The sequence below is a fragment of the Lethenteron reissneri genome, chromosome 25, assembly GCF_015708825.2.
Source record: "Lethenteron reissneri isolate LAM-NWPU_2019-01 chromosome 25, ASM1570882v1, whole genome shotgun sequence".
In the NCBI taxonomy this organism is placed as follows: Eukaryota; Metazoa; Chordata; class Hyperoartia; order Petromyzontiformes; family Petromyzontidae; genus Lethenteron; species Lethenteron reissneri.
In genome coordinates, this window is record NC_083803.1 from 5,780,016 (window position 1) to 5,800,238 (window position 20,223).

The 20,223-nt window shown below is 49.5% G+C and overlaps 1 protein-coding gene across 1 annotated transcript in view; it reads left to right on the forward strand.

Annotated features, from left to right (window-relative positions):
- Positions 1 to 5,625: 5,625 nt before the first annotated feature.
- Positions 5,626 to 20,223, forward strand: part of LOC133347095 (serine/threonine-protein kinase D3-like) — a 59,672-nt gene continuing 45,074 nt past the window's right edge. The window contains exon 1 of the mRNA XM_061559049.1: positions 5,626 to 6,042. Within this exon, the coding sequence (XP_061415033.1) occupies positions 5,776 to 6,042 (267 nt within the window). The 5' untranslated portion in view covers positions 5,626 to 5,775. The remainder of the gene's footprint in view (positions 6,043 to 20,223) is intronic.

Sequence of the window (20,223 nt, forward strand, 5' to 3'; positions counted from 1 at the left end):
TCGCCACCTTATGTCTAATTGCAGAATATGCCTGGGAAACGACAAAGGTTGCGGAAGTTTATTGGCCCCCTGGTTTCTCTTGAGTTTATGGAAATGAAAATAACCATTTATTATTGGCGAGTACATTCATCTGTTTACTGATTGACCATCACTGGCGACAGGAAGAATTGTCTTGTTTCCTTTATAAAAAAAAAATACTATTCTGCTCGCCTTAGGTGAAGACCGTCTCAACCCAAAGTTTTGATGGCGCCATAAATTCATGGTCGCTGGCCCCTTTAACGAGCACGCAAGCTCATGAATAGCTACATAAACACGCATTCCTTTTAGAGCAACCGGCCCTCGGAGTGACACAATATTTATGTGTTTACGATTGTCGAGGTTCCAAGCCATTTCGTCACTGGAAACATTTCCATCTCTGGAATGTGTGTCGTAAGCATATTGCTGTCACTGGGCAAAGTACGTCCATAGATACGTATTGCTACGATTCACCGTGTCATGCCCATGAAGCTCACGATGTATACATATAATTGCGTGTAAGAATCAATATTTTCGAATGTTATATATGCCGTATGTAATGTTTTCTCGTTATCATTCGTGGTGCTACCATTCATCGCAACAATTTATTAGAATCGCGAGGCGGGGACAATTGTCAAACCCTCCTCGGCACCTTGGTTCGATTCCAGGTCGGGGACATTTGCAATATGTGTCATTGAATTTCACTTGGTGACTCGACTTCAAGGGAATTGTGAATTTCAGCCAATAACCGACCGGTACGTGTGGTGCTTACTAGCTTGCACGAATATGTTCTGCAAAGTCACGTGTCCTGGCAAACGTGTATGGGACAACGGGGGTTAAATCGCACCGAACTCTTGAAAGGGTGAAACCCCGTGCAGAGGAGATCCATCTAAAGCATGTACCGTCCATACTATGTAAGGACGGGAACCAGAGTTAAGTTCACCATGCAACCAATTCACCCACCCTTCATAGATACTCGCAAAGAGTGAGATTATTTGGCGTGACCTTTTGTGAGGCAGTGCGCATGCATCCTGCCCCTGCATGCCCCCTACCTGCCCGCGTCTTTCTCCATCCCCGTGTAATAGGAAGAGCAAGGAGGGCAGCCCTGCCACACCCTTACGCGCGGCGTGGGGCCGGACCTTGCACCGTGTGACTCACGTGGGGGTCGTGTCCCCTTCACCCATCGCCCTCGCTGACCAGCGCAGCAACCACGGGGGCGTGCGAGCAGGGGAGGGGGAGGCCGCTGGATTCTTCGCCCCACAGTTCACACCCCGGTGTGGTGTGCTGTGCTTTGATGTGAAATTGGAGACAATCTCCACCTTGAAGACTTCCAAATTACCTGCCCTAACAATAGAAAAAAAGAAAGCCCGTCTGGCACCATGGCGAAAATATGCAGTTTCCTCGAGGATGTGACGAGTTGTAACAATGCAGGTCTTCCTTATTGAAAATCATCCCAATCAACAAACACGCCTGAGAAGACGTCCACCGCTGTGAATGAGCGATGAAATCGGCCAGTGTGCAAGAGCTAGAAGGATTTTTCGATTTAAAGCTTTCGTGACTGCAGGGATTCATCTTCTTGGTTCTTTCGGTAAAGTCACGTAGAAGGGAAGTAATAAAATAATAAAAATAAAACATAATAAAATAATTCTCACGACGTTTCGGCCACAACGCAAGCAGCCGTCCTCAGGTGAAACCAGGTCTGTCGAGGCGTCTGAATGCTGTCGCCTCGACAGACCTGGTTTCACCTGAGGACGGCTGCTTGCGTTGTGGCCGAAACGTCGTGAGAATGATTTTATTATGTTTTGTTTTTATTATTTTATTACTTCCCTTCTACGTGACTTTACCGAAAGAACCAAGAAGAAGAAGCACCCAGACGTGTGAAAACAGCGCGTCGAATCGTGCACAAAGACACGGATTGGTTGCTACTCATTTACAACCCCTCTATCAATCCACTCGTCCCAATTAGTACTCGGCTTGTTTACCCAGCAAAGCCTCCCCGAGTCTCGTGACTTTTTCAGGAGGCTCATGTCAACTATTCGCAGTGAGAGGGGGGAGGACGATGATTGCTATGTATAATTTCATTTGACTAATGTCGATCATGGAGGTTACTTCACCATACTTCACCACGCTGGTCAATGCGGCTTGGCGAACGCGGGGGCTGTAACCAGAGGTCGCAACCGGGTACCCGATACCCGTACCCTACCCGATACCCGTCTACCCGTACCCAGCCGGGTACGGGTAGCCGGGTACCCGTTTGCGACCCTGGTGCGGCCGGGTACGGGTACGGGTAGGCCGTGAGTCACTGGTGAGTAACCGTTTGTCACTCATTTCCCAACGTCTTGTCTCTTCTCACAATTAAAGTTCCTAGAATCAACCCACCCGCGCCTGCAACATGGCTTCATCCCAGAGGTCGCAATCGGGTACCCGTACCCTACCCGATACCCGGCCGGGTACGGGTAGCCGGGTATCGGGTAGGGTACGGGTACCTGTTTTCGACCCTGGTGTGGCCGGGTACGGGTACGGGTAAGGAATCAAAACCCGTTTGCGACCTCTGGCTGTGACCCAGGGCCGACTCCTGTACCTCTCGCCACTCATGTTTGCCGTAGCCGGGAATCGGCCTCAGGTTGCCCGGGATTACAGCGCGGTACGCTAATCACTGTGCCACCGCTCCCCCAATATGCTCCACATCGCGTAACGCGTACCGACTTTGTGCGCTGGTGTTGCTTTTGCGATGCGCGGAGTCCAAAGCGTAACCGGAGTTCTCTTACCAATACAATTTGAGAACACCCACCAGCATGTTTTAACAATACCCGCTTGCTGATGAGACCCAGGAGACCAAAACCGGTCCAGAATGTGCTTGTTTAAACACATGCTGTTTGCGTAAAACAATAACGCCGATTGGACTAAACACGCACGCTTAGTATTTATGTTGAGAAACAAAACTAAAGTTCTGCTCAGGTTCTATTCGTCGTTCTTTGACCCCTGCACTCGTGACTTGTTTGATGTGCTTGATCAATGTGGGAAGGGGCCATCCGTTTAGTAGGTACGCAAAAATCTGTCAAAACTTGACCCCTCCACCCCCTCCCTGTACGCACGCGGACTTTTTACACCCCCCCCCCACCTGCGTACGTCCGCCTGACGCACCCACCCCCCCCCGAATCCTACAGATCGGCCGATATTTAATCCACGCAGAAACGATCAAGGATTAATAATATTAACGTGATTTAAGGATTTCGTGACTGCAGGGATTCATATTCTTGGTTCTTTCGGTAAAGTCACGTAGAAGGGAAATAATAAAAGAAATTATATTTGTAATATTTTCATTATTTTATTATTTCCCTTCTACGTGACTTTACCGAAAGAACCAAGAATATAATATTAACGTGTTTGAGCAAACAGATAGTCCACCGCCGGACTATCTAACTCATTTGAAGGCCAATGTAGACAAAGTATTATCGAGGTTTGACCCCCCCCTCCCCCCGTTTCCTATGCGCACATTGTCAGTAGACCCCCCCCCCCATACGCAAGCGTACGAGTTTGTGTTATTCCCCCCTCCCCCCTCCATGCGTACGCACTAATGGATGGCCCCGAAGCAGACAATTGGTGTGTCGGAGTCAGGAGAGGAATGCGACAGGGACCGTCCGTAAATGACGTCACGCATCTAGGGGGGGGGGGGGTCAGACATTTGTGACGATGTGTGACGAGGGGGGGGGGGGTGAGAAATGTGACGTCACATCAAAATACGCAACTTTAAATAAATATAGACAACACGTTCTACTTAATGAAATAAATTTTTAATACATGTTTTCTCCTACCACATCAGAGTGCAGCGCCACATTAAATACTCACTACAATTACAATAGTTTAAAACGATTTGAAGCATGTTTCATTTTTTTGGGGGGGAGGGGGGGCAGAGCTTTGTGACGTCATATTTGAGGGGGGGGGGGGTCTGACTTTTTGTGACGCCGTGTGACGAGGGGGGGGGGGTAAAAAATTGTCCAAAATCGCGTGACGTCATTTATGGACGGCCCCACAGGCTTCGTTCACCGCTTAGTCTCTCCTGACATTTTGGTTTCCGGCTTTTCCTCTCCCACGCGCGAATGTTAAACTCAGTCCGGTACTGTGCATGCCACCACACAAACACAAAGGCGTTATCTCGCAGCCGGATTATACGACGCACATCTCTTGCCCTGTCATTTAAGGCCAACGTTTTTTTTGCAGGGTGCGTCTTAAAATCTCGATACTGCAGGTGTGTTTGTGCCCCGTGTAACTTTATTGACTCCGAGCGCAAGTTTGGGCCGAGTGTGTTTTGTACAAAAAACAGCGTGACTTACTAGAAACCACCCACGCTGCTGGTTCGCCAACCCGTACTGACCGACGTGGCGAAGTATGACCAAACAACCATCACAGGAATGTATCATCGGTTGCTGGATATCGCGTGCCCTCCCCCCGTTGTTCGAAGTGACATCTCGAGGCATTACAAATCGAGCTGCCCAATAAACAACAACAACAACACACACAGTCAAGACGGCGATGCAGGCATGAGACAGAAGAGCGAGTCGGAGGGGAGATGAGAGACAGAGGATGTGGAGAGAGAGGAAAGGGAGTTAGATGGGGAGGCGAATGAGATGGGGGAGGAGGGAAGTGGGGGAGAGGAGGGAGGGGGGAGGATGGTGGGGGGAGGGGGGAGGAGGGAGGGGGAGGAGGGGGGAGAGGAGGGGGGAGAGGAGGGGGAAGAGGAGGGAGAAGAGGAGGGAGGGGGAGGGGCGGAGGGAGGGGGAAAGGAGGGAGGGGGGAGGGGAGGAGGGAGAGGAGGGGGAGAGGGGGGGGATGGGGGGAGAGGAGGGAGAGAGAGGAGGGATGGGGAGAGAGAAGGGAGGGAGAGAGGGGGGGAGGGAGAGGGGGGAGGGAGGGAGAGGGGGGAGGGAGGGAGAGGGGGGAGGGAGAGGGGGCGGGAGAGGGGGGAGGGAGAGGGGGGAGGGAGAGGGGGGAGGGAGAGGGGGGAGAGAGGGGGCGGGAGAGGGGGAGGGAGAGGGGGGAGGGAGAGGGGGGAGGGAGAGGGGGGAGGGAGAGGGGGCGGGAGAGGGGGGAGGGTTAGGGAGAGGGGGGAGGGTTAGGGAGAGGGGGAGAGGGAGAGGAGGGAGGGGGGGAGGGAGAGGAGGGAGGGGGGGAGAGGAGGAAGGGGGGGGGAAGAAGGGGGGGAAGAGGAGGAAGGGGGAGGAGTGGGACCTGGCGCCATGAACATACAGGGCACGGGGCCCGCCCAGACCGGGTTGACGGGGGCGGGTGTGTAGGGGGGGGGGGGTCCCACGGAAGCTTCCGCGTTGGCGCGGCGTGGAGCTCAGAGCCTCCTCCGAGTCAGAGACGGAGTGTGCTGGGCGCCGTTGGGGGGACAGCTGCGGAGACAGAGGGAAGGGCAGACAGAGGGGGGCAGACGTGGGGAGGGACAGTCAGTGGGCTCTACACACAGACAGAGGTGGCAGACACAGAGGGACGTGAACTCACACGCACACACAGGCAGAAGACGTTACACACAGACACTACACACCTACAGATTACACAGCACACAACGTAGGAGCGTGCGGGGCGGGTGGGTGGGTTGGAGGGGGGGGGGGTGATCCGCGTCTCCGACGAGTGAGAACTCTTGAAGAGAGACCGAGTCATTCATGTAGCTTGCCCTCTCGGTGGGGCTCAGAGGGGAGAGGCCGTCTCCCCAAGACGTTTCCTGCTGTACCTCTCTGGACGACGACAGCTTCAGCGATGTCCGCGGGTCTGGCGAGCGGGCGGCCCGCAAACTTCGGCCACCCGCCGGGCTGCCCAGCGCCCAGCAGCAGCCTGTCGGCTTCGGGCTCGTCTCTGTGCAGCATGGCCAGCGTGCCGGGCAGCTACTTGCCCACGAAGGAGCCCACCAACCCCGTCTCCTTCCAGATACAGGTCGGACTGGCCCGCGAGAACGTGACCATGGATGCCGCAGAGACCAGCCTGGCCGCGCTCAAGGAGCTCGCCTGCTCCGTGGTCGACCAGAAGGTGAGGAGGGGAGAGACGTGGGGGGCAGGGGGTGCCATGAGCTTGAGCCCCCCACCCCCACCCCTTACTCCCAATTTCTGGTGGCAAAAGCTATGGGTTGGTGGGCCCCCTTTGACAGCCACCACGAGATGTTTTCAACAGTTGTGTCAAAGAACTGAACACGTATTTGAAACGCGGTTTGAAATGTTTTAATGAGAATGCTTGAATGAAAATGCTTTAAATTTCGATTTAAAGCTTTCGTGACTGCAGGGATTCATATTCTTGGTTCTTTGGGTAAAGTCACGTAGAATGGAAATAATAAAGTAATAAAATAAAACATAATAAAATAATTCTCACGACGTTTCGGCCACAACGCAAGGTGAAGAACAGGTCTGTCGGGGAGACAGACGCTGTCTCCCCGACAGACCTGGTCTTCACCTGAGGACGGCTGCTTGCGTTGTGGCCGAAACGTCGTGAGAATTATTTTATAAAGTTTTATTTTATTATTTTATTATTTCCATTCTACGTGACTTTACCCAAAGAACCAAGAAGAAAATGCTTTCATTCAAGTCCCACGTTGATGTTATTTCAATTTAATTGAGAGCTGTAACGTCCGGCGACCGTGCTAGACGAATCAAATATTGGTGGCCCCACCGGGACCACTGGACTGATTGCCCCGCACTCCCTGAGCTGATAACGTCGTTATCTACGACAATGGCTTTCTGGTGACATAAATGTTGGCGTCTTGGAATTGTTTCGTGTGTGTTTGTCGTGTTACGTGTGTGTGTCTGTGCGCGCTGGGCCTGCCTCAATAGTGTACCTAACCTGGCACAAGCGCATAGATAGTGGAGAATGACGGACGAGCTGTCGGTGTCTGTGCGTTAGCTGCTGCGTCGCGGATGCTGGAGGTGGCTGAGCCCCCCCGACCCCCTCTGACCACCCCCCTGACCCCCCCTGACCCCCCATGACCCCCTCTGACACCTCCCTTGACCTCCCTCTGACCCCCCTGACCCCCCCGACCCCCCCCGAGTCTGTTGAAGGCTCAGCCCCCCCCCTTCCCATTTAAACTCTGAACATTTGGTTAAAGTTTCTTTAACATTGACTTGCCATACCCCCCCCCCCCATGAGTGTTGTTTGAACCTTGCCCCCCCCCGACCCCCTCCAACTTAAACGGGGTCACGCATCAGGGTTGGTGTGCGTGGGGAGCGGTGGCGCAGTGGTTTGCACGCCATCCGCCGCACCCGGCGACCGGAGTCGTGCATGCCGGTCACGGCTCGCATCAGTGGCGAGTAATCTCTAGAACCGTTTCTTGAGCCCACCCCTAGGTTGACTCGGTCATAAATGAATACCTCGGGTGTAAAAAAAAAAGCACTGGGTGGGGAGACAAAGGTGGGCGGACGGGCGTGGTGCTGTGGACCACACCCCGTGCCGGTCTCAATAGGTGCTCGCTAACAGCACTTGCGTCAAAACTCAACTTTGTGAAATGTTCTACGGGGGGAGAGGGGGGGGGGGATCTTCCTCGCTTTTATGTGGGTTTCACATTGCCGTGTAATCGTACGTTGAGTTCATAATCCAGTCTTGCGCGCAACCACCGTCAGGGGCAGTCTCACTTGAGTTGTGTTTGCTGTCCCCACTGTTGGAATTTGTGTTGTTTGCTCTACTGCCTGCCTACAGTAACTTACACTGCTACAATCAAGACCTGGGCGGATGGCTGGCTGTCCCCTTGCCTGCCTACCAGATTAATTCAGATTACCCATGGACTTGTTATGCCCAGGCTGCTATTCTACAAAAAAAGATGTGGAGATGATGCTGCTGCTACTGCTGCGTTGGTAGTGGTGCACGAGCACAATAAAAAAAACACGTTTCGTGTCAATAACGCTGTGGCTTCAAAATAAAATAAAAAATCGGAAACGTTGTGGGTAACAGCCCGGCTATGAAGAAGGGCCGTTGCCAATTTTATATATATATTTCTTATTTTCAGGCCACAATGTTATTGATGAATGTGAGTTTTTTTTTACAATTCTAACAAATTTGTTCCTTGGCTGTGTTTACATCTGAAGACGCGTGCACTCGGTTTCGCCGTAGATTCAAGGGTGTCCTCACGTCACTCCCGGTCACGCCGTTTGGTTTGTCCAATTGTGCTGTTAATTTTCCTCCTGTAATTTTAGTTTTAGATAAAATTTTCGCGAGTTGTCCTTAGTTGTGGTCGCACTTAGACCGCTATATAAGTCGAAATTGTATTGTTTTGTACTACTATTACTACCACGAAGACTTTTGCCGTTTGTCCTGAACACCTCTCCGATGTGCTTTTCGGGTTCTACTGCGTGTTGTTCGGCACGATGTCCAACGTTTTGCTCTACGTTCCGGGAGCTTCTTCAGGAACTGCATTAAGCCTCTCGCATGCTGATTCGCACGGTTGGGTTGGCTACGTATGGTACGACAAGTTCAACATACTGTACATACATTCTCCCTCGATTAATTGCGAATACTTGCAACCTGAGAACATATGCGAAATCTATAACCTTTATCCTTTCATCATCAGACTGGCCACTTAGGAATGCACAATACAGTATTGGTGCTTTGTGGAATGCGCACTCTGAAGAGGTGTATGCTGGCATGTCATTGATCCTGAGGCGGTGGTGTGATGGCAGATTGTTGGTTTAGGGGAGCGGGGGCGGGACACTCAAGAGACACTTTAGGTGCAGAGAATTGTCTGCTCACAAATTCTAGTGCAGTGGAGCCATGCCTGTGGGATTATGGGATTTGATCCATATTTGTCCACTCTGGATGGGCCATGTTTGCACTCAGCCACCCTGGCCACCAACAGTGTCACCCCCTTCTGTCCACCTTGGGATGTTCAGACCATATGATTATCATGGGCTGCCACTGCTGCCCCTTCTGCTGTTTATTGGCCTGTTTATAGTGAACGATAACGTACAATTATTTTATCTCTATTTATTCAAGAAAGCTGTGTTTTTTTTTCATGAGTGTCCTGCATTTGAGATGTTTAGATATTTCCATTCATGGCTGTGTTTGGCTTTTGCGACGAAGCAGGAGTGACCGGATGTTGTCTCGCCCGATTCAAATAATATAAAAGCTACTGAAAAGAACATAAGCTGCATGGAACTGCATGGGCAGCAGTGGTACACGCACAAATCAGAAACCACAACTCAACACTTTACTTATTGAAACTGCCTTCATTGTCAACGTTCACTATGACCTACATCCAATTCTGGTTGAAGGCCTCCCCCTAAGCTGCCTCCACCACCTTCCGTGGCCATGCGATGCAACAATCCGTACAGCACCTGTGCTTGCACTGATTTCATCACACGATCTCCACGACGGATGTCCTCTCGGGTGATCTCTCTTTTGGCTGCCACTCTGGTGTTAGTCTCGACCACCGGCTGCATCAACCTTCTTAGCGATATGTCCCGTTGAAGCCTACTTTTCTCAATAGTTCATACGATGGCTCTAATTCGTGTTTAAATAGTAATTATTTTATCATGCTGTGTTGGTGCACAAGCACAAATCGCAAAAACAGTGCAGCACGTTTGCCAATGACACTGCGGCCTTAAAAGGGACAACATATCATAGTTGACATTTTGGGCAATTTCCCTTTTTCTCATAGCACTCGAATACAGAGGTCAGAGAGGTAGAGTGGACGTCCACTCGCTCTGTGCTGTGGGGAACGACTGTTGCGTGAAATGTCACCTATGTGGTATACTTTTCATTTTAAGGCCTCAGTGTTACAAACGAATGTGAGTTCTTTTGTTAATTTTCGTTCACTCTGTAACATCCATGCGTTCCCCATTTACTGTCTCTGCTTAGCTGCCTTGTAGCAGAAATGAGTGCTTGTACGTACGATGTTCTAATCGGCTCGTGAGGCAGACAATGGCTCTGCTGTGAAGAAGAACCATTTCCTTAGTAGGTCAGTCTGTTATACTTCCTTCTGTTGTATGGCAGTGTTAATGAGGAAATGCGGTTAGTGGTTTTTTCTTTCGTATGCTTAATCTTGACTGGTTAAGTCGACCTTCTTGGTTCTTTCGGTAAAGTCACGTAGAAGGGAAGTAATACAATAATAAAAATAAAACGCAATAAAACAATTCTCACGACGTTTCGGCCACAACGCAAGCAGCCGTCCTCAGGTGAAGACCAGCCTCGACAGACCTGGTTTTCACCTGAGGACGGCTGCTTGCGTTGTGGCCGAAACGTCGTGAATTGTTTTATTATGTTTTATTTTTATTATTTTATTACTTCCCTTCTACGTGACTTTACCGAAAGAACCAAGAAGACTGAATCCCTGCAGTCACGAAAGCTTTAAATTGAAATTGGTTAGGTCGAGTTTATGATTCCCTTCAGCCCTATTGTGTTTGCTAGCTGGACACCCCCAACCCCCTTTTCAATGCATCCTGAATTCGCTCCCTGTTTAATCGACAGGGGAAATAAGAGTCATCTGTGAATTAGCAACAGCCGGGGAACAATTAGAACCAAACTCGAGCAAGATGCCCAGGGTTGGGTTCAATAAAACACTCAAACAGCACCCTTAATTTGATGATCTGGGGATTGCATATCTGCTCTGCGTTCCCTGGCCCGAGGCTTCGGTGCAATGAGCTGCCGAGCTGTTTTCCCCATACTCTGTGACTCTCTCCCCGACGTGATGTCAGGATGTCTGGACATTTCTAAAGCGTGTCTTAAATATGATCGCTACACTTGCGTTTATTCAACTTTGAGCTAATTTAGCAAATGGTTTGTCGCAATTATTTGCTTATTTTGCCCCCCTTCTTGTTCCCCGTAAGTTATTGTCATCGTCATCATGAGTGTCTGGTGTGTCTCCTGTAGATTGCTATGAGATGTCTGATGAAAGGGGCTTCATGAATAGTATTGGGAGTGGTTACGTTTATTTTTGGTACGTGTCCCATTGTCTTCAGTGAGAGCATCTGTAATCCTCTGCTCTTATACATTTCTTCAAAAAAATGATTCACAGCACTTTGTCAACCCACCGCTGGATGAAGGCCCCCCCCCCACGCATGCAGGTGTTTGACCATACTTCACCACTGTCGTCAGCAGTGCGTGATTGTGAAGTGGGTGAGCTCAGGACCGGTTTAGCATATCACTCCCCACTGATGTTAGCCGTGGTTGGGAATCAAACTCAGGTGGCTGCTCCCCCCCCCACCCTCAACGTCTGTTTTGTTGCTACGAAAAATTGTGATTCAATAATCGGTGATTGGTTTTCATCTTGATGAATGTAGCGGCCTCCAGTGGGGGCAGGTGTCACGTGAAACCCATTTAAAGAATGCAACATCAGCCATGGTCATTCCACTGTGAGACGAAAGCCTTCCTCAAGATGAATTGATTGTTGCACGTACGATCCGATGCGCGTAGTGTGAGCGTAAGTATTGGCTTTCATCGATGATGGAGCGTTACACCCCCACCACATCGTGAAAAGGTAAAGGTGCAGCTCTGAAATGTATTACTCATGCCACTGCTGCAGTAAAGGCCTCCCCTTGAGGGATCTCTGGATAGCCTCTCTAGATGGTATTTGGCCTCTTTGTCCACCTTGGCCAGGCATCTCGGAAGACATCCTGACCACGGTACTACTTTTCTGCTTTATTAAAAATCAAATCAATACTAAGTGATACCAGCATGCACTGTGTGTTTTGCCGATGCCCTTTAAATGTAATGTTTTGTACGTCCGATGACAGTGTTAGGGACATTTATTTGACCGTCGCTGCCCTGGGCATACCTTGCGAATTTGAACCATCCCAAGAATTCGGTCACGGCCAATAGAAGGTGAAAAATAAAGGTGACATTCACGTGGGCTCGCCACAGGCATCCCCTCCCTGCGCACGTTTATACAGCGTGTGCACACCTTCAACGGCGTCGCGTGTCCGACAATTACAGATGGCCACGGCGGCTCGGCAGGGTTCGAGTGATTGGTTCGCAAATCATGAGGTTGCGAGTTCAGAATGCTGGTGTTCTTAATGGAATTTCCACCGCTGGCTCTGCGGAGATGTTAGCAGGCGATGAGCCACCGCAGTTTTAAGCAAGAAGTCACCGACTCCTGGCGTGCCGTCGTCTGCCCAGCTGACCTTAAAGCAATTTTGGAGCTCACTGTTGAAGATGAACCTACCTCATTGCCCCATTGGGCTAACAGTCGGCCGTAAAAAAAAAAAAGTCGTAAAACAGTACAAGAGGCAGACCTTTGCCTTGGCCAACTGGCACAGTTACGGCAGGACTGATCTGCCGTCTTGTGCCGAGAACTTTTAAATGTTCTCATTGTGCAAGTATCGAGGTTTTCCAATAACAGGCGGAGAGAGGGGTCAATGCCAATCAAGTCTTGGGGACACAACTTCGAGCAACACGGGCAATTTGACCTTACATTTCGATTTAAAGCTTTCGTGACTGCAGGGATTCATCTTCTTGGTTCTTTCGGTAAAGTCACGTAGAAGGGAAATAATAAAATAATAAAAATAAAACATAATAAAATACAATTCTCACGACGTTTCGGCCACAACGCAAGACGCTGTCTTTCTGACAGACCTGTTCTTCACCTGAGGACGGCTGCTTGCGTTGTGGCTGAAACGTCGTGAGAATTGTATTTTATTATGTTTTATTTTTTTATTATTTCCCTTCTACGTGACTTACCTAAAGAACCAAATTTGACCTTGATTTGTACGGCGGCGTGAGAGCAAGCATAGCCCAGAATATGTATCATTTCCTGTCAGATGTCAGGGAGGGGGGGTCTGGCTTGAAAACCTTGAAGTTGCTGGAAAATTGTATCACGGGCGGAACCCTGCACTTTGAAGTCCGGCTCGTGAACTCACGTGTTAGCGGTTGGATCTGCCGCAGGCAGGGGTAACGTCCCCTGGAGAGACCCGTTGCAGTTTATCAGGAAATAAAATGCCTTGAGTGTCCACCCACGTTAGAAATTAACAGGTGAGGTCAAGGTCATGGATTGTTCTTGATGTAAGCAGAAACAAACTAATTTGGCCTTAATGATTTGAAAACACATCGGATATCCGTGTACATCCATGGATATCTAGTCTTTCTACTCATGAGGTCACAACACATAGCCCAACTCCTTAGTTAAGTTCCCGAGTGCTGCGTCATTCTGAGCCGTTCACGGACGCTCGATCTTGATACAGGTTCTCAAGTCCGTCGCGGTGTGCTTGTGTTTGGACATTGCACCAGGGATAGTGCATTGTTGACTGCAAACGGGCGCTGTATCTTCTTTAGCGAACGCATCAATAACCTCCTCCTGGCGGCTCCCCTCGAAAGAATGGAGACCTGCGAGGCGCACCTGCGTCTGGACGAGAGGTTCACAACGCGCTCGCCGATAGCACGTGGGCCCACACCATTAAAAAAAAAGTGGTGAACTGTGTTCCTACACAAGACAAAGATCCCCCGTTATGGCCTTCACAGACGGTTGGGGCAAGTGCTGCTTAGCGAGTAAGCGCCTATGAAGGCTGACAGGGCACACGAGGGGGTGGGTGGCCAACACCGCGCCCGACCGCCTTTGTCTCCCCAGTGGCAAATGTTTACGCACCACACGCAGCCAAAAATGCGTGCGCTTGCACGTCAGACCAAACCTCACTCACGCGCACACGCATGGGCGCGCTAGCCCGCAAGTTGCAGAGCGCCAGCGAAAAAACGCAGATAACTGGACAAACCTGTATCGTGCGTTATTACAGTGCCTGGCTTGCCTGCCAGTGTCAAGTGGCTCGGAGTAAGGCGGCTTTTGTGGGGGGGAGGGAGGGAACGAGCTATGCCGAAAGAAAGTCGACCGGCGCCGTTTGCGCTGCAACGCTGAGAGCTCGCAAGGCGGATGAGAGAAGAAGAAGAAGCGGGCTTTATTTTTCGATTTAAAGCTTTCGTGACTGCAGGGATTCATCTCCTTGGTTCTTTCGGTAAAGTCACATAGAAGGGAAATAATAAAATAATAAAATAAAACATAATAAAATAATTTCTCACGACGTTTCGGCCACAACGCAAGCAGCCGTCCTCAGGTGAAGACCAGGTCTGTCGGACGGCTGCTTGCATTGTGGCCGAAACGTCGAGAGAAATTATTTTATTATATTTTACTTTATTATTTTATTATTCCCATTCTACGTGGCTTTACCGAAAGAACCAAGAAGAAGGGGGCTTTACTCGGATTTCCCGCCGAGTCGGGCTGCGTGAGGGCTTGGCCGCCGCGTCTGCTGTGTGGGCGGTGTGCGGAGCAGAGGGCCTCGGCGAGGTCGCCACTGCTGGCAGCAATTTGGAGGAATCTGTAAATCCATGGTGGCCCAGAAGTCAGGAGGCGTTGGGTTTATTGCATTTATTTTAAAACTGCCATTAAAACATTGTTATTTTGGTTTCTTTAGGTTTATATTTTATCTGTTATTATTCAGTTACCTGAAATTCGTCGTTTACAAAACTCGACCAATTGAGGCAAAATATAATGGGTGAATGTTCAAAGATTACACCGCTGTAATCTTAAAAAAAAGTCCGAAATTCATTTAAAAACAGTTGAGGCAAAACATAATGGATGAATGTTCAAAGATTACACCGCTGTAATCTTAATAAAAAAAAGTCATAAATTCATTTAAAAAACAGAATGCATGCATGTATTAATGTAAATAAGTTTGAACATTTGTTAAAATAAATTAAATAACCGAATATAATTTGTTCAAATAAATGTTACCCTAAGTGTCCTGACTTTTAAAATGCTATTTGATGTTCGTGGTCGGGGAGTTTATCTTAGAGACATTAGAGGCCTCGGACGCAAGACCGGGTGTGTGCGACATAGTGAGTGCGTGTGACTGGAATGTAATGCGTGTGTCGGGGACTCTGGCACTGTGAGATAATTTATGCAAGCGCTGCATATTTAGGTTTTTCACGTACATGTCCATAGGTGTACGAAACAAATACTGCTTGCCCAGACCTTATTCCAAAGAGCCCTCCCGCTACACCACAAAGGTCATTAGGCTGGTAGATTTAAATATATTTTGTGTTTGTGTGGAGATACCCAAAGGATGGAGATTAATATATTACCCTGAAAGCTCCACTACAGCACTCGGTGTGGTTTTATTATAGATTTTGATTGACGTAGGATTTACGCCTTAAAGCTAACTAGACTAAAAACTATTTTATTTTACCAGATGAAGCCCACTGAGCTATTATCTTCTTCAGAAGCGACCCAGCCGCAAATGATACCTCAAAGAAGTGTCTCCTCATGTGGAAATCTATAGCAGCCAAATAATCTACGGGGAGAACATGCAAACTCAAAATATACAGGCATATCGGTCGGGATTGAAAACAACCTCCTGCAAACCAGGCAAGGTAGCTAACATCTCGCCACCGTTGCGCCTTGCTGCTGGTTGGCTACCCACGGTCGGCTAAGTATGGTGCGTAAGAAGTTCAACATACATACATTCATGCAGGTGAGGGAAATAACGTCTCACCACCGCGGCGCCCTTAATGCTTGATTCGTTACTTTTCATTGACTGATAATTTTGCCTTGTTTCGGTACGTGTGAAAGTCTATATATTGTTCGACCTGGTTAATAGACACTTTTAACAAGCACACTGTTATTCTGCGATCGTATTCATTTTCTTTCAGAATTCGCCCTCCCCTCAATTCACCTTACTTGAGTGACTGAAATTCCATGAACGTAGTGAACACGGTACAGTGTATTATCTCAACATTACATTACCTTGGGGGTGGATCGGTGGTGCAGGGATTAACGCACTGAGCTATGACCGTGGTTACCCGAGATTCGATTCCCAGCCACGGCAAGCATCAGTGACAAGTGGTGACCTGACCTGGTCTTGGGCCCCCTGCCGCCTGACCAACAACGCAATCTCCAGTGTAGTGAAGTATGGTTAAACAACTGCCACGACAGACACAACCAACATGGGGAGGCCTAATTTCAGCAATAATGTCACAAATGGCTGTAAACTATTGTATTACATTCAGCTGCTTCACTGATTATTATTTGCCTCATCTTGCTCTCAAATCTTGATCTGTAACCCATGCCTCGTACGTTTAGCACAGCATTCGTGCTGTGCAACACGTGGAAGTGTGCATTGCGTGTCCTCCAGCAGTAGTGAGTGTTGGCACAAACATGTGATTCGGCTTACTCTTTATTGGGGAGGGGTATTGCTGTGCCAGGTGGATTGGCCCACATTTGGCCAGAACAAGCGAGTGTGAGTGAGTGTCTCCACGTGAAATACCTTTGGACAAAGAAATGTACTTTCTGCATTCATGCTCTGGGTCCGAGGTCCACAATCTACGCTGGTGTTCCTGCAAGTTAAACAACTTTGGAACAAACAAAGCCACTCCGCCGATTGTCGAGTGTCGTTCACCTTACAGTCGTCGTGTAGCATTTGCGGCGCTGGCAGTGGGTAGGGGGGGGGGGGAAGTGGAGCTGGTTTAAAGAAAAAAACGCGTGTGCGCGCGCACGCTCCAATTAATCCGGCGGACAATATCGAGAATGGGGTGTCAGCTGCTTAGACGCGCGCACCTCGAGGTAGGATGCCGTGAGGTGCCCGTTGTCTTTGTCGACCAAACCTCGGTGGCGCGACAGGATTTCCATTTGGCACAACGACAACAAACCCCCGCCGCCCCCCCCGCCCCTCCACCGACGTGTGACTCGTCGTAACAGCAATGGCAGCGCTGCTCATCGCATTTCGTTCTGTCTTGGTTATTACTGCGCCACGAAAGAATACAAAGGTCCCGCCGCGCAGCCATGCGCACCGTTGTTGGGCAATCGCCGTTTGTGAGCGCCTGCAAAGGAACGCGCGGTAAACCGATGGGGGCGGTGCGGCGGAGTCGACCCCAGTGGAGACCCTGGACACGTTCCGATGCCACCGATGTTGGCCCGTGACTGGAAATCTAAATGGCTCGGATCACTGGGTTTGTGGTGGAGTTTCACGAACCACTCTGCCACCGCTTTCCATTTAGGTTATTAGCACACGTGTACAAACCAAACAAATGTACCTCAGTTATGCCTGTACGCCATCAGGGCAAGTGCTTTAAGCACGCCAATTAAAGTCCTGTTAGTGCGTGTTGGCAGGGTACTGTGTCCAGCACCACGCCCAGTTGTGTTTTGTCCCCCCCTCCACTGTTACCGTTCACACACTTCACCAGCTACACGTTTAAGGATTAATTCACTTTGGGGTTGGCCCAGGGCAGGTTCAGATACCACTTGCCACCGATGGCACACACACCCACTGCATGGCATGTGTAATCTAAATGGCAGCTGCAGATCATTAGCCCACTAAAATAGCATGAAAATGAAATACTGTACAAGGTTGTACTATAAACAAAAAAACAGCCCTTTGTGTTAATACTATCATCTCGGTTATGCTTCATAAGCAACATAATCAGCCATGGGGTCCATCCACTGCTGGATGAAGACCTCCCCAAGCCACCACCATCGCCCACGATCACGCGGTTGAATATAATCCGACTAGCCCACCTGCACATGAGCTTATTTCGACCAGCTCCATCTCCGCGATGCTTACCAAACAAAATTAATGTGCCCTAAATCCAAAGTCCTTTCTGGGCGGGGGGTGAACGCCTCGAATTTGCCAACGGGGTGCAATTTTTCAACAGGGAGCAGACGGGAAACTTGGGAAGGGTGGAGAAAACCACAGCCCCAGCCATCGGCGGTGGTTAGAAAGATTCTCTGTGGTTGCATGCCTCCCAGGCAATTTTCGAAAATGCACAAGCGAAGGGATGGGGCGCGCGAAGGTCAAGGGTTGAGAGTCTGACCTTGCAGGGATTGTCGTCTATCCAGCGCCGCCAAAACCCCTGGGAGAGAGGGAGCTATGATGTCGTGAAAAGTCTGCACGAGTGTGTTTGTACATGAGTGTGTGTTTGTCTAGACGTCTGCACGTGTCCTTGTGTTTAGGTGTGCGTGTGTGTCTCTACACAAGTGTGTGTCCGAGATGTGTCCAGGTGTGCAGGTGTTTGCGTGTGTTTGTGTATGTGGGGAGCGGTGGAGGAGTAGTTAGCGTGCTCCGCTACGAGCCCGGTAATCCCAGTTCGAATCACGCTTACAACCAACACCACTTATGATTATCGCCGCAACCTCGAATGAGTACCTGGTACAACGTGACTATCGCCACTGGGGAGACAAAGGTGGCCGGGCGTGGTGTTGGCCACCCACCCCCTCGTGTAACGTGCCAGCCTTCATAGGTGTTCGCTAACAGTACTTGCCCCAACAGTCTGTCAAGGTTATAGGGAGGAATCTTTGTCTTTTTATATGTGTGTATGTTGCTTGTGTTTGTGTATTGGGGCTCGGTAACAGCACTTACTCCAACAGTCTATTGAGGCAACACGGGGGATCTTTGTCTTGTTACTGGCTTTGTGTCTAGGCATGTGCGTGTCTCTCGAAGCGCGCGCATGTGTGAGTGTCCCGGCATCCGTGTGCTGCTTTCATCATACAGCAATGAGCGTGACACTAGTCTGTAAATCTACCGGCGCCCGAATGGCGTGCCCCCTTTATATAATCTCTCTGGCTTTGGTCAAAGGTCATTGCAGGTAAATGCATTCCTTGGGCATGACTGGGTAAGTGGCTCCTCTCTCCCGCCCTAGTTTCCATGTTCATTACTGTCTAGAGCAGAACAACCCTTGCGTTGGACAGTTCTAGAATCATCCGACAAACCAACACGCACAGTACATAGCTCTAGAGAACCATCGAAGGCGTACCGTGTATATATTGGCTTTCGTAGGAATGTGCTCCTGAATGGCACAATGAGGAATGTATATAAACTGCATGACCGTAAATAGTTTAATTGATTCTCGGCTGGAACTCATGTGGGCTTTCCAGGAAACGAAAATGAAATAATGCATTTCTTTTAGCGTCGAATACTCTTCCGGCGTCTGATCAGCGGAACGCGAGGAATGAGCCTGGGTTGGCTTCAGAAGGAAGAGGTTACAAACACTATAAAGGGAAACAATTGAAGTGAACGATAGTCTAGTGCTGCCCCGCTCTAGTGCGCTGTGGAGTGTTGGGTGTTCAGAGGTTCAGGGATAGATTAGGAGCAGGCTTGTAATTATTTTTTTACAATGCAATGACGTTTGGGTTCATGGCGTGTTGAGATCCAATTGTGTCTGGACACGCCGGCACAGAACAGCGGATAATGTTTAACTGTGGGGAGCAAAGAGAAGTACTTGTCTTGGTGCGTGTATAGATTTAAATGAAGAGACGAGAAGGCCATGGATAGAGGGAGGTGAGAAGAAGGGGCTGAGCCTGGACTTGAACTTAAGCACAGGGAGTCGACAGCACGGATGGCCAGGGGGTGAGAATTCCAAACTACGGAGGCAGCAGAGGAGAAGGAGCGACCTTCCCACTCAGCGGAGATTTGACTGGAGGACTTGAATCTGCAGTTTTGAAACAGATGGGCATCGTCTTTCTGTGTGACCCCATCGCAGTGGGGCTTCTTCCTTCCATGGTGGCGCTGAAAGTGATCAAATGATGCTTATTTGAAAAATATCACTGCAGTCAAACGACAGCGCCAACAGTATCCCTAACTTCAACGCCGTCCATAAAAATCGATTGTTACGATCGCAATGCATGCAATGTATTGTTCGCCAAATAATAATATGCTAATGTTACGTGTAAGCTAATGTCGCGAACGAGACGATGCGAAAGAGACGGACCGAACAAGAAACATTACTAACGAAACTGCAACTAATCGAATCACAGATAAGATTTATGATAGTTAATTCGCTTTCTGGGGTGTGAGGGAAGGGGGAATTGTTACAGACGGTGACATCATGCCCATTACTCCTGAACCCTGTGAGTTACAAATCTGACCGTGTGGTAGCAGCAGCAGGATTTTTCAGAGAATCGCTAGCAGGATTTTGTTTATCGAAGGGGGAATTGTTACAGACGGTGACATCATGCCCATTACTCCTGAACCCTGTGAGTTACAAATCTGACCGTGTGGTAGCAGCAGCAGAATTTTTCAGAGCAGCAGGATTTTGTTTATCGCTAGCAGGATTTTGTTTATCGAAGGGGGAATTGTTACAGACGGTGAGATCATGCACATTACTCCTGAACCCTGTGAGTTACAAATCTGACCGTGTGGTAGCAGCAGCAGGATTTTTCAGAGCAGCAGGCTTTTGTTTATCGCTACGCCCATGCCTCCCAAGACTTCGATGGAATGCGCTCGACTCATGCCGACACGACTGCCGTGGCCGCTAAGTGGT